The sequence below is a fragment of the Gouania willdenowi genome, chromosome 21 (genome assembly GCF_900634775.1).
Source record: "Gouania willdenowi chromosome 21, fGouWil2.1, whole genome shotgun sequence".
Lineage (NCBI taxonomy): Eukaryota > Metazoa > Chordata > Actinopteri > Blenniiformes > Gobiesocidae > Gouania > Gouania willdenowi.
The window spans coordinates 1,301,172-1,314,161 of NC_041064.1; the positions used below are offsets into that span (position 1 = coordinate 1,301,172).

Here is a 12,990-nt window from a genome sequence, read left to right on the forward strand (position 1 = left end):
ATTGTCAGTCCTGTTGTCATGGAAACGGGATGCTGAAGCTGAGAGCATCGCTGTTATCTGTCCTTCATCCCACACTCATTGCCAAGTGAGCTGTCACTGTGTGTGTGTGTGTGTGTGTGTGTGTGTGTGTTACCGTTTAAACAAACAACCATAAAAACAAAAGGAATGCCATACCATGTTTGGTTAGCTTAGCATGTAGCAGGGTTACGTAGCGAAGGGGCGGAGCTGCATTGTCAGCTCCGCCGATTGGTTCAAATTGTCTCATTGGACAATATAAAGATGCTATCAGCTGATGGAGGTTAGTCCAGCTGTTGGAGCAGCTGCAGATGTTGACAGATGTGAGTTTAACGACATCAGACTGTCTCTGGTCGTCTCCTCTCACCGTGTCAGATGATGAAGACGTATCATACATCAGAGCTGCAGCGTGAAGATGAAGAATGACATCATCACCCTGCAACTCTGTCAGTTCAGTCTGTGTGTTGACACGCTCTGGTTAGGATTCACCCTGACGTGGTCTTTAGTCATTTTATAAATGTTTTGGCTCTAGTCCCCATTTCTGAACCCAGGTCGTCCCTTTGTCTGACTACAACATTTAGCTTAGAAAACTATTTAAAAACATCTATAGATCATAATGATGAATGAATATACGCAGAGGAGGTTTTTTCCTAGTTTTATACTGAACTTCCCAATAAGGAATTTAGTTCAAAACTGCTCAGTGTGTTTTCTTTCTGCTCCAACTTCCAAGTTAAATACCTTGTACTGTTTTGTAAACTGTACCTGGCAAATAAAATCCATTGTGATTCTGATCCTGATCCTAATCCTAATCCTAATCCTAACACACATTTTAAAAAATCTGATTTTGTAAATAAGTGGAAATAAACAGTATTTAATGCAGTGGGTTTTTGACCCCTATTTGATATCAAGATTTTCTGGCGACCCCAAAGACATTTTTTTTAGTTTTTAATCATGTTTGAGCTCAGATATTTTTTCCCTGCATTTTAGTTGAACTAGATACACACAGTGAATGTACAGAAATACAGTTGTTGTTTATTTTTTTATTTTTAAAAACAATAATAATTAAAACCTTTTTTAATTTTTCAGAAATTTCAGGCGACTCCACATTTGGTCCCGACCCAGAGGTTGAAAAACTCTGATTTAGTGGCTCCTGAGTAGCTTTATTTCTATAGTTTTTATCATTTTCGGTCGTATCATGCCTGGGGTGGGGCCAACACTGACACTTTATTTTCCTCTCTCTCTCTAGTACCCCTTGTAGTGCCGTTGCGTACCCTGAGGGGTACACGTACCCCCATTTGAGAAACACTGATGTACATAATATACACACATTTTGTGGCATAAACCACAGTGTGTGTACAAAATATATATGTTCTTTTAAAAATGTTATAATTTTGTTTTTTTTGGCTAACTTCCAAACAGTTTTCCTGCAGTGAAATCATATTGAAATGTTATTGAGATTTATATATATATATATATATAAAACTAGTTTTCTGCTGCTTTGATTCTAATATCTTACTGTTAGTTTCATGTTACATATGTTAGTTCTACCTCAGATGTCTAGTAGAAGTTTTTAGTGAAATGATCCCAAACTTTTCAGACTTTAGGTTGGTTTTTCTTCTGTTGTGAAATTCTTCTTCTTCACAATGTAAATGTGAAGCGACACTGCCCCCAGCAGTTCATGTATGGTACTGCAGCAAAAATGAAGCATTAAATGACGCATCGACGCACATTTTTTGTAGTCAGTATTATCAATTATGTATCTGATAAATCATTTTTGCATTATTGTATTTGTTTCACACATTGTGGTTCGTGCAAATTTCTTAACAATCATTCATTCATTAATTGTCAGACCCACTTATTCCTGTTCAGGGTCGTGGGGTTCTTTACAATCTATATATTAAATTCTCTTTAAATCGATATGCCCCCATTGGTAAGAATCTCAAACTCCACCTATGGTTGTGGGTTCAAACCCCGGTTTATTCTGGTTCCTAGCTTCTATTTGTGTATGTTTGTGGGTCACAGGCAGTTCTTCTTTATGACTCCCCTCCCTGTTCTCTGCTGCATGGCTGAATGGTGCTTTTATTTTGAAGGAGTGTTTCTATAATGATGTTTTCCTGTGCTGTTTGCTGCAGGACGCCTCCATCGCTCACAGATTCCACCTGATGAGAGAGAAACATCCTGAGAAGTTCAACAGCAGGTCAGTGTGTCTGCTTCAAGGAGAACATGTAAACTCCACCCAGAGTCCAGTAGGTGGCGTCATCCGACATCAACCTTTTTTGGATCATGACCACATTTCGATATCACATTTTTGACAAAACCAAATAATTTTTCTTCTACAATTTGTTTTTGATCACGTGTTACAAACAGATTTAGTGACAAATTATACCAACGCAGATATTTTCATATTGCATTTTATTTTTCATTTGAACACGATTTATATTTAAGAAAGTGAAAATATAGAACACTAGTTTATTTTCTCTCTTTCTCTTTTTTTGAATACAGTAGTTTATGATTGTGCTGTGTTTTATTTTTTAAATAATTTGATAATACTGGGAATTTAATAATAACAAAAGATGTTTTATCAATTACTAGACATTTCAGGTGACCCCGAATTGGGTCACGACCCCAGGGTTGAAAAACACTGTTCTACATGTTTCATGCACACATGGCTTTAATAGGAATTTCTCAATCTTTAGTATTTGATTTTATGTTCTATTGTTTTTAATTCTATAAATAATGTAATAATAATAATTAATGAATACATAATTAAAACTTTGTAAATATTGAACCTTATTTTATTGATTGTTATATTTTATTTTTAGGAGAGCGAGGGGACGTGGTCACATTGTTTAAAAAGATAGAGAACAATAATTGACTGTTTGTGACCCAATGGACATGAATTAACTTTAATGGAGTTCAGAGCTGTGACCTCTGGGGGTCAGCAGTGGGACCGTCTGTTTGTTTGTTTGTTTGTTTGTTTGTTTAAAGCTCAGAGCTGGGGGTGATGGCGGAAAGGCTTAGTCATCACTGGAGTCTCGTTGCACCCGTGGTCCATCAGAGAGAAGAGCAGGAAACACGAGTTAATGACATTTCCCCCAAACGTCTCCCATGGAAGCAGCTTAATGATGGTGCTGCTAATGCTGCTGCTAATGCTGATCTCAGACACACTGATAATCCGTGATCGGACGGACGCAGAGGAGAAGAAAACCATTAGCGGCGCAGAGAGAGACACTTAAGACCTTAATGTTCAAACCTGAGAGAAAACATCAACAACATCTGGTCCGAGACAGCAAGAAAGAGACAGATCCAGACATTAGACTGACCCACACATGCACCAGACATTAGACAGACCCACACATGCACCAGACATTAGACTGACCCGCATGGTGCTGATGTCAGTGATGTCAGCATTAGAATAATGACCAATCTAAGCAATAACACAGAAAATAACACAGTTAGTTTTTTTGTTTTGTATATTTTTCTCATTTTGGCATATTTTTGTTGTTTTCTATGTTGTGAATTATTTATTCTGTATTTTTGTTTTGTTTGTGTATTTTTCTGTCATTTTGTGTGTTTACTTTCGGGGCCACACAAAATTAGACCACGGCTCACATGTGGCCCCCGGGCCACCAGTTGCTGTCAGTGTTATTGTCATGAATCAGAGTGGCTGCTCTTTGAACTCGTGACCTTTGACCTTCTGAACACTGCTTAAGGTGTCGGACCTCTGAGGTCATGTGACCAGCAGCGATCAGAACAAACACACACGCTGCGAGGGATTCACTGTGTGTTGTTTTTAGTGTGTGTTATTGTGTGTTAATGTGTGTTTGTGTTAGTGTGTGTGTTAATGTGTGTTTGTGTTAGTGTGTGTGTTAATGTGTGTTTGTGTTAGTGTGTGTTAATGTGTGTTTGTGTTAGTGTGTTTGTTAATGTGTGTTTGTGTTAGTGTGTGTGTTAATGTGTGTTTGTGTTAGTGTGTGTGTCAATGTGTGTTTGTGTTAGTGTGTGTGTCAATGTGTGTTTGTGTTAGTGTGTGTGTTAATGTGTGTTTGTGTTAGTGTGTGTTAATGTGTGTTTGTGTTAGTGTGTGTGTTAATGTGTGTTTGTGTTAGTGTGTGTGTCAATGTGTGTTTGTGTTAGTGTGTGTGTTAATGTGTGTTTGTGTTAGTGTGTGTGTCAATGTGTGTTTGTGTTAGTGTGTGTGTCAATGTGTGTTTGTGTTAGTGTGTGTGTTAATGTGTGTTTGTGTTAGTGTGTGTTAATGTGTGTTTGTGTTAGTGTGTGTGTTAATGTGTGTTTGTGTTAGTGTGTGTGTCAATGTGTGTTTGTGTTAGTGTGTGTGTTAATGTGTGTTTGTGTTAGTGTGTGTGTCAATGTGTGTTTGTGTTAGTGTGTGTGTCAATGTGTGTTTGTGTTAGTGTGTGTGTTAATGTGTGTTTGTGTTAGTGTGTGTTAATGTGTGTTTGTGTTAGTGTGTGTGTTAATGTGTGTTTGTGTTAGTGTGTGTGTCAATGTGTGTTTGTGTTAGTGTGTGTGTCAATGTGTGTTTGTGTTAGTGTGTTTGTTAATGTGTGTTTGTGTTAGTGTGTGTGTTAATGTGTGTTTGTGTTAGTGTGTGTGTCAATGTGTGTTTGTGTTAGTGTGTGTGTCAATGTGTGTTTGTGTTAGTGTGTGTGTCAATGTGTGTTTGTGTTAGTGTGTGTGTTAATGTGTGTTTGTGTTAATGTGCATGTGTTTGTGTTAGTGTGTGTGTTTTAATGTGTGTGTTTGTTAATGTGTGTGCGTGTTAATGTGTGTTAATGTGTGTGTGTGTTAATGTGTTTGTTAATGTGTGTGTGCAGGATGAAGAACAAACTGTGGTACTTTGAGTTCGGCACCACTGAAACCATCTCTGCCACCTGTAAGAAACTGAACGAGTGCATCGAGGTGGAGGTGAGTGACACGCTCTGACGGAGAGAGTTGGTGTCCACACCCTAAACGGTTAAACATTTGGGGTGTCGCCTTCACACAGACATGGGCCACATGTAGCCCCAAAACAAACACATACAATTACTGAAAAAACACAATGAAATACAAAATAAAGTAATATATTAAGAAAGATACTAGATTAGTTACTGCACTGATTCTCAACCTGTTCAGCCTGTGACCTCCAAAATAAAGGTCCCATAGAGCAGGGACCCCCACTGTAGCTGAAGGTGGTTGAACACAGACATGAACATTGAAGAACAGTCATGTGGAGACAGGACCATCTATAAGGGGGAATAAAGGAGAGATTTTTGGGGTCCATCCATAAAGTCAGTAAAATGATGGTCCATTGTTCTATGAATCTGTGATAACCACATTTATTTATTCATCTGAATAATATCCACTGTTATCCAGGAACGTTTATTATTATTATTATAGTCATCTTAAAGATGGAAATCCTGGTTTTAATCACTAATAAAATGGTTCAAAGTGAATAAAAATGGTGGAAAAGGAGGTGAAATGAGATTTTAAAAACCACAGAAATTGGTTAAAAGTTGTAAATTATAGTGGATAAAAACAGAAAAAGTGGTAAAAAGGTTTAAAGTGTCAATGTTGGAACAATTAGTTTAAACTGGTAAATAGTAGGTATGACAAATTGTGAAAGTGGCAAAAAATAATTATGAAATATGTTGAAAAGAGGTTAACAGTGACAATATTGGATCAACATATGTGACATTAGGTGTAAAAGTGGTGAAAGATTGACTCAAATTGTAAAAAAAAAAAAATCTTAGTTTCTTGAAGGCATCTGGCGACCCCCTCCCAAGTGTCTTGCAATCCCAAATGGGGTCCTGACCCCAAGGTTGAGAACCCCTGAGTTAATGCATTTAAACATGTAAAAATACACGAACGGGAGAAAAACCTGGAAATGATCCATATTAATCTTCTTCGTGTCATATTTAACTATGCTCAGCGTTTAGTGGAGGCTAAGGCGCCACCTGTGGGGGCGGAGTCACACCTTCAGCTGGTGCTCAGAGGTAGTGGAGGATCATCTCATCAATAAAGAACGTAGCATTCAGATTAGCTGTAGCTGTGATGAGGTCATGCTCTGTAGAGCAGAGACTCTATGGAAACATGTTCCTCCTGGGAATCACTAGAATGTGATGATCCCTGTATTATGTGTGCGTGTGTGGTTGCAGTGTGACGGCCTAGTCCTGGACCTCAGCAGCACGTCCTTAGAAGGCATCGCCGTGCTCAACATTCCCAGCATGCACGGCGGCTCCAACCTGTGGGGAGAGACCAAGCGACGCAGGAACTACAACCGCATGAGCCGCAAAACCCAGGATAGAACGATGAGCAGCACCATCACCGACGCCAAGGAGCTCAAGTTCTGTGTTCAGGGTGAGTCGCACCAACAGCTACTGACCGCACTGACTAGATACTGACAGACAACTGACCAAACCCAGCAAAAACTGACCAGATACTTGTATTTAAAATGGATCAATCCTGGGCTCCCTGGCCCCCCCTCTTTCTGCTATTCTGGCTGCGTCCTCGAGTCTGGGGCAGCGCTTGGGTTTACAGTGACAGTTTCTTGTACGTACATCGGTCTACGATGCACTAGCATGCCTTGGAATGTGGGATAAAACTTGTAGTGAGCTTAACTTTAGACACGTTGATCCTAAATACCTGTTTCAGGTATTACCACTCACTCCTTCCCTCTGTCCACAGACACCACCATTATAGTTTAGCCTCATGCCTACAACTTCATATCTCACTTTACAGTAATCAACTCTTTCCCACCCTTCCACTTCTCGACCTTGAATCGCTCCTCCCTGCTCTCGTCCCCCTCCACCTCCCCCCCACCCCCTCACCTAGGTGTAACACTGCTCTCTCTTTTTATATTCTCCCTTTAATAAAGTGTTTCTTACCCTTCCTTAGGGAGGGCTGGTGATGGTCACAATTATGCAATAAAATAATGCAATTTATTTAATTGCAATAACAAAAAAATAAAAAAATAAAATGCATTATTATACCTTTGACAGCATGTGCAGCCAAGTAAAAAAAATAATAAATAAAAATAAAATGGATCAATCCTGTTTTACAACTAAGATGTACAGCAATAATTATACATATATATATATAGGCACTGTGATACTCTGAAAATAAAATAAAAACTAATAAGTAAAAACACAGTGCAATAAACAATAGATAAAATGGCTATACATTAAAAGCAGTCTGGAATAAAAAAAACATTATATATTAAAACAAAATCTCAATCTGTTTACTATTCCTATTAAACATGTTGTTTATCTTTCCTCATTAGTTTCAGAAATGATTTCCCTCGTTGTTTTATTCATCCTCTGATAGTGGACGTTAACGTCTGTCAGTGAATTACTGCCCCCTACTGGACTGGACTGGGAAACACAATAACATTAATGCTCTGGTTCTGGTTAAACTGGTTTTAAATGCTGATGCGTCACTAACTGACCTGTGAACCAATGGTAGCTCAGTGTGTGTGAGATGTTTATTTACTGACATGGATTAGTTTCTAAACAGATTCATCTGAGCTCATTACAAATTAGAGCTCTGCTTCACCTCAGCACTGGATCTAAAGGTCACAGTGGACATTAAGACATTAGCATTAGCACTAGCGTTACAGCCTTGTTCTAATATTAGCTTCAACAGTTAATTGTCTTATTTGATTGTTAGCATTAGCACTACAGCTTTGTTCTTGTTGTCTAACATTGTTTTCAGCAGTTGATAGTTTTATCTGATTGTTAGCATTAGCATTAATGTTACAGGCTTTGTTCTTGTTGTCTCATATTATCTTTAGCAGTTGATTGTTTTATTTGATTGTTAGCATTAGCGCTACAGCTTTGATATAATATTAGCTTCAGCAGTTAATTGTCTTGTTTGATTGTTAGCATTAGCGCTAAATCTTTGTTCTTGTTGTCTAACATTATTTTCAGTAGTTGATAGTTTTATCCGATTGTTAGCGTTAGCATTAATGCTACAGGCTTTGTTCTTGTTGTCTCATTATATCTTTAGCAGTTGTTTGTTTTGTTTGATTGTTAGCATTAGCATTAGTGATGGCGCTTTGTTCTTGTTGTCTAGCATTAACTTCAGTGATTGATTGTCTTGTTTGATTGTTAGCATTAATGCTACAGCTTTGTTTTAACATTAGCTTAATCAGTTGATTTTCTTGTTTGATTGTTCGCATTAGCCTTAGCACTATAGCTTTGTTCTAACATTAACTTCAGTAGTTGATCGTCTTATTTGATTGTTAGCATTACCATTAGCGCTCCTATTCCAGATTCACAAGCTTCTACAGAGCATCAACTTCCAAATTTTAGTTTTATTCAATTATTAGCATTAGCTCTGAATCTTTATTGCTTTTGTTAAACTGTGCCTAAAGTTAGCATTAGCGCTAGCAGTTGACTGTTTTGTATGGCTTGGCTTTCTGATTGTTTGCATTAACATTACCGTTGCAGTTTTGTTGGTGTTTTACTGAGCTAACAGTTGTAGTAGCAGTTTGTAGTTTATCATTCCAACAGTTTAGCGTTAGCATTAGATATGTCATCAGTGCGATAACCATCCATCCATCCATCTTCTCCCGCTTAGCCGTTTCCGGGTCGCGGGGGCAGCATCCTCAGTAGGGAGGCCCAGACTTCCCTCTCCCCGGCCACTTCCTCCAGCTCTTCCGGGGGGACCCCGAGACGCTCCCAGGCCAGCCGAGAGACATAGTCTCTCCAGCATGTCCTGGGTCTTCCCCGGGGCCTCCTTCCGGAGGGACGTGCCCTGAACGCCTCACTAGGGAGGCGTTCAGGGCACACCTCACTAGGGAGGCGTTCAGGGGGCATCCTAATTAGGTGCCCGAGCCACCTCATCTGGCTCCTCTCGATGCGGAGGAGCAGCGACTCTACTTTGAGCCCCTCCCGAATGACTGAGATTCTCACCCTATCTCTAAGGGAGAGCCCAGCCACCCTACGGAGGAAACTCATTTTGGCCGCTTGTACCCGTGATCTTGTTCTTTCGGTCATGACCCAAAGTTCATGACCATAGGTGAGGGTTGGAACGTAGACCGACCTGTAAATCGAGAGCTTCGCTTTTTGGCACAGCTCCCTTTTTACAATGACGGACAGGTGCAGACTCTGCATCACTGCAGACGCCGCACCAATCCGCCTGTCGATCTCTCGCTCCATCCTTCCCTCACTCGTGAACAAGACCCCGAGGTACTTGAACTCCTCCACCTGGGGCAGAACCTCATCTCCAACCCGGAGAAGGCACTCCACCTTTTTCCGGTCGAGAACCATGGACTCGGATTTGGAGGTGCTGATTCTCATTCCGGCCGCTTCACACTCGGCTGCGAACCGATCCAGTGAGAGTTGAAGGTCACGGTATGTTGGAGCCAACAGGACCACATCATCTGCAAAAAGCAGTGATGCAATACTGAGGCCCCCGAACTGGACCCCCTCAACGCCCTGACTGCGCCTAGAAATTCTGTCCATAAAAGTTATGAACAGAATCGGTGACAAAGGGCAGCCCTGGCGGAGTCCAACCCTCACCGGAAACAATTTCGACTTACTGCCGGCAATGCGCACCAGACTCTGACTCCGGTCATACAGGGAACGAACAGCTCCTATCAGGAGGTTCGATATCCCATACTCCCGGAGGACCCCCCACAGGAATCCCAGAGGGACACGGTCAAATGCCTTTTCCAGGTCCACAAAACACATGTGGACTGGTTGGGCAAATTCCCATGACCCCTCAAGGACCCTGCTGAGGGTGTAGAGCTGGTCCACAGTTCCACGGCCAAGACGAAAACCACATTGCTCCTCCTGAATCCGAGGTTCAACTATCCGGCGGACCCTCCTCTCCAGTACGCCTGAATAGACCTTACCGGGGAGGCTGAGGAGTGTGATCCCTCTATAATTGGGGACCACCACCCCGGTCTGCCAATCCAGAGGCACTGCCCCCGATGTCCACGCGATGTTGCAGAGTCGTGTCAGCCATGACAGCCTCACAACATCCAGGGCCTTGAGGAACTCCGGGCGGATCTCATCCACCCCCGGAGCCCTGCCACCGAGGAGCTTTTTAACCACCTCGGCAACCTCAGCCCCAGAGATAGGAGAGCCCACTCTTGGGTCCCTGGGCCCTGCTTCCTGATTGAAAGGCGTGTCGGTGGGATTGAGGAGGTCTTCAAAGTATTCCCCCCACCGATCCACAACGTCTCGAGTCGAGGTCAGCAGCGCACCATCCGCACCATACATAGTGTTGACGGTGCACTGCTTCCCCCTCCTGAGACGCCGGATGGTGGTCCAGAATCTCTTCGAAGCCGTCCGGAAGTCGTTCTCCATGGCCTCACCAAACTCCTCCCATGTCCGGGCTTTTGCCTCGGCGACCGCCGTGGCTGCACTCCGCTTGGCCCGTCGGTACCTGTCTGCTGCCTCCGGAGTCCCACAGGCCAAAAAGGCCCGGTAGGACTCCTTCTTCAGCTTGACGGCATCCCTCACCCCCGGTGTCCACCAACGGGTTTGGGTATTGCCGCCACGACAGGCACCGACTACCTTGCGGCCACAGCACCGATCAGCCGCCTCAGCAACAGAGGCACGGAACATGGCCCACTCAGACTCAATATCCCCCGCCTCCTCCGAGACATGGTTGAAGTTTTCCCGGAGGTGGGAGTTGAAGCTTCTTCTGAAGGGAGACTCTGCCAGGCGTTCCCAGCAGACCCTCACTATACGTTTGGGTCTGCCAGGTCTAACCGGCATCCTCCCCCGCCATCGGAGCCAACTCACCACCAGGTGGTGATCAGTTGACAGCTCCGCCCCTCTCTTTACCCGAGTGTCCAAGACATGCGGCTGCAAGTCCGATGACACGACTACGAAGTCGATCATCGAACTGCGGCCTAGGGTGTCCTGGTGCCAAGTGCACATATGGACACCCTTATGCTTGAACATGGTGTTTGTTTTGGACAATCTGTGATGAGCACAGAAGTCCAACAACAAAACACCGCTCGGGTTCCGATCAGGGGGGCCGTTCCTCCCAATCACGCCCCTCCATGTCTCACTGTCGCTGCCAACGTGAGCGTTGAAGTCCCCCAGCAGAACGAGGGAATCCCCAGAAGGAGCACTCTCCAGTACTCCCTCTAAGGAATCCAAGAAGGGTGGATACTCCGAGCTGCTGTTTGGCCCATAGGCACAAACAACAGTCATGATCCGTCCCCCCACCTGAAGGCGGAGGGAGGCTACCCTCTCGTCTACCGGGGTAAACTCCAACGTACAGGCACTAAGTCGGGGGGCAAGAAGTATAGCCTTTGTTGTTTCATGTACATATATGGCTATTGAACCGCTCTTAGTCGGACCCGTCACCTGGGACCTGTTTGCCTTGGGAGACCCTACCAGGGACATTAAGCCCCCGACAACATAGCTCCCAGGATCATTCGGGTACTCAAACCCCTCCACCACGTTAAGGTGGCGGTTCATGGAGGAGAGTGCGATAACCTTGCAGCGCTAATTTTACAGTTTGTTTCCCTCCTCTGAACAACATGTCAGTGTCTCAGGGGGTCAAAGGCAGATGGTACAAACACACACACACACACACACACACACACACACACACACACAGCAGATGGTAGCGATGGCGAGGCCTCTGCAGGTAGTGCTGATCTCTGCGGTCTGACTTGGTGTGAGAATAAAAACTTAATATAATGCTGCTGCTCAGTAACCATGGCGATTCTCTCCACTGTTGTCGCTACGGAAACGTAACAACTGCAGTGGTATTGTGTGACGGTGATGTTGGTTTGAGCAGGATGTCAAAGATATTTGAGAAGACTTTGGACAAACGTTTAAATAGTTTTTTTGTGTATGTTATCTTTGCTTTCATGTTGTTTTTTCATCGTTGCTACGGTAACACAATGAATGCCTGTGATGATGCCATACAGTGATTTATTTAGTTGTGCGCATTCAATCAGAGACTGAAACTAAGCCCCACGTCACACACACTGCAATCCACAGCAACACAAACCCTCCCTCGCTTGCCCACTTCCTCCCTCTCCTAACGTGGGCGGCATGCTGTGAGGCCGACGCCCACTTCCTCCCTCTCCTAACATGGTTGATGACACTGTGGATCACTGCTGTGGTTCTGAGAATAGAACGTGTTACATAACCAGCTGAAACCTGCTCAGGGATTAAAGATGTTGTTAGGACCCCCCACAGAAACTCATCATCATCATCATCATCATCATCATCATCACTCATTAACTATAACCTCCATAGGAAATACACAGTCTACTGGGTTTGGGGCATCTGGTGTTGTGGATAAACTGGCTACACTGTTAGGTGTGAAAATGTGCTCAGAGCAAAGATATGATTCTAATACTTCTTTATAACGTTTGGTGTTTTGAACCAGGATTAGCAACAGTCACCAGTTAGCAGGGGCACCACCTGTTCCATGACACTGTGTAACTGAGCCCTGACGTCCCAATTTAATTAGAAAAACGCTGCTTATCTAGTTTTTATCTTTTCTGTATTTTTGTTTTGTTTTTATCAGTAAAATTAAATAACTACACTGTTTATTTGTTAGGCACCCCCCCACCCCCGACCCAGAAAATAGGAGCAAACGGGTCAAAAAATGTATCTTTATTTGTTTTTTATTTGTTTTTGAAACAGAACAATCCATGATTCCTCCCTTCAGTGTTTCCTGTTTGTTTTGAACAGAGCCGCAAGCTGTGTGTGTGCGTGTGTGTGTGTGTGTCCTGACACACCAAGCAGGAGGCTCCGGTCCCTGCAGGCACAGCTCAGTGGTTCAGTTCTTCAGGCTTTGACTGGTTCACTCAGTGGAAAACAAAAAGCATCATTTTCACAAACATTATCACCTTCACAGCTTTAGATACACAACTTTACACACACACACACACACACACACACACACACACACACACACACACAACTGTGTCCTCACAGCATCCTTTGACTTTGATATATCATATTAATATAGTGCTGCTGTGTGCTAAGC

At 43.1% G+C, this 12,990-nt stretch overlaps 1 protein-coding gene across 4 annotated transcripts in view; it reads left to right on the forward strand.

Moving 5' to 3' along the window:
• Positions 1 to 12,990, forward strand: part of dgkg (diacylglycerol kinase, gamma) — a 38,965-nt gene that overhangs the window by 21,778 nt on the left and 4,197 nt on the right. For all 4 annotated transcript variants that reach the window (XM_028435657.1, XM_028435662.1, XM_028435659.1 and 1 more), the window contains 3 exons: positions 2,148 to 2,212; positions 4,854 to 4,944; positions 6,174 to 6,375. In XM_028435657.1, coding sequence (XP_028291458.1) covers positions 2,148 to 2,212; positions 4,854 to 4,944; positions 6,174 to 6,375 — 358 coding nt within the window. The remainder of the gene's footprint in view (positions 1 to 2,147; positions 2,213 to 4,853; positions 4,945 to 6,173; positions 6,376 to 12,990) is intronic.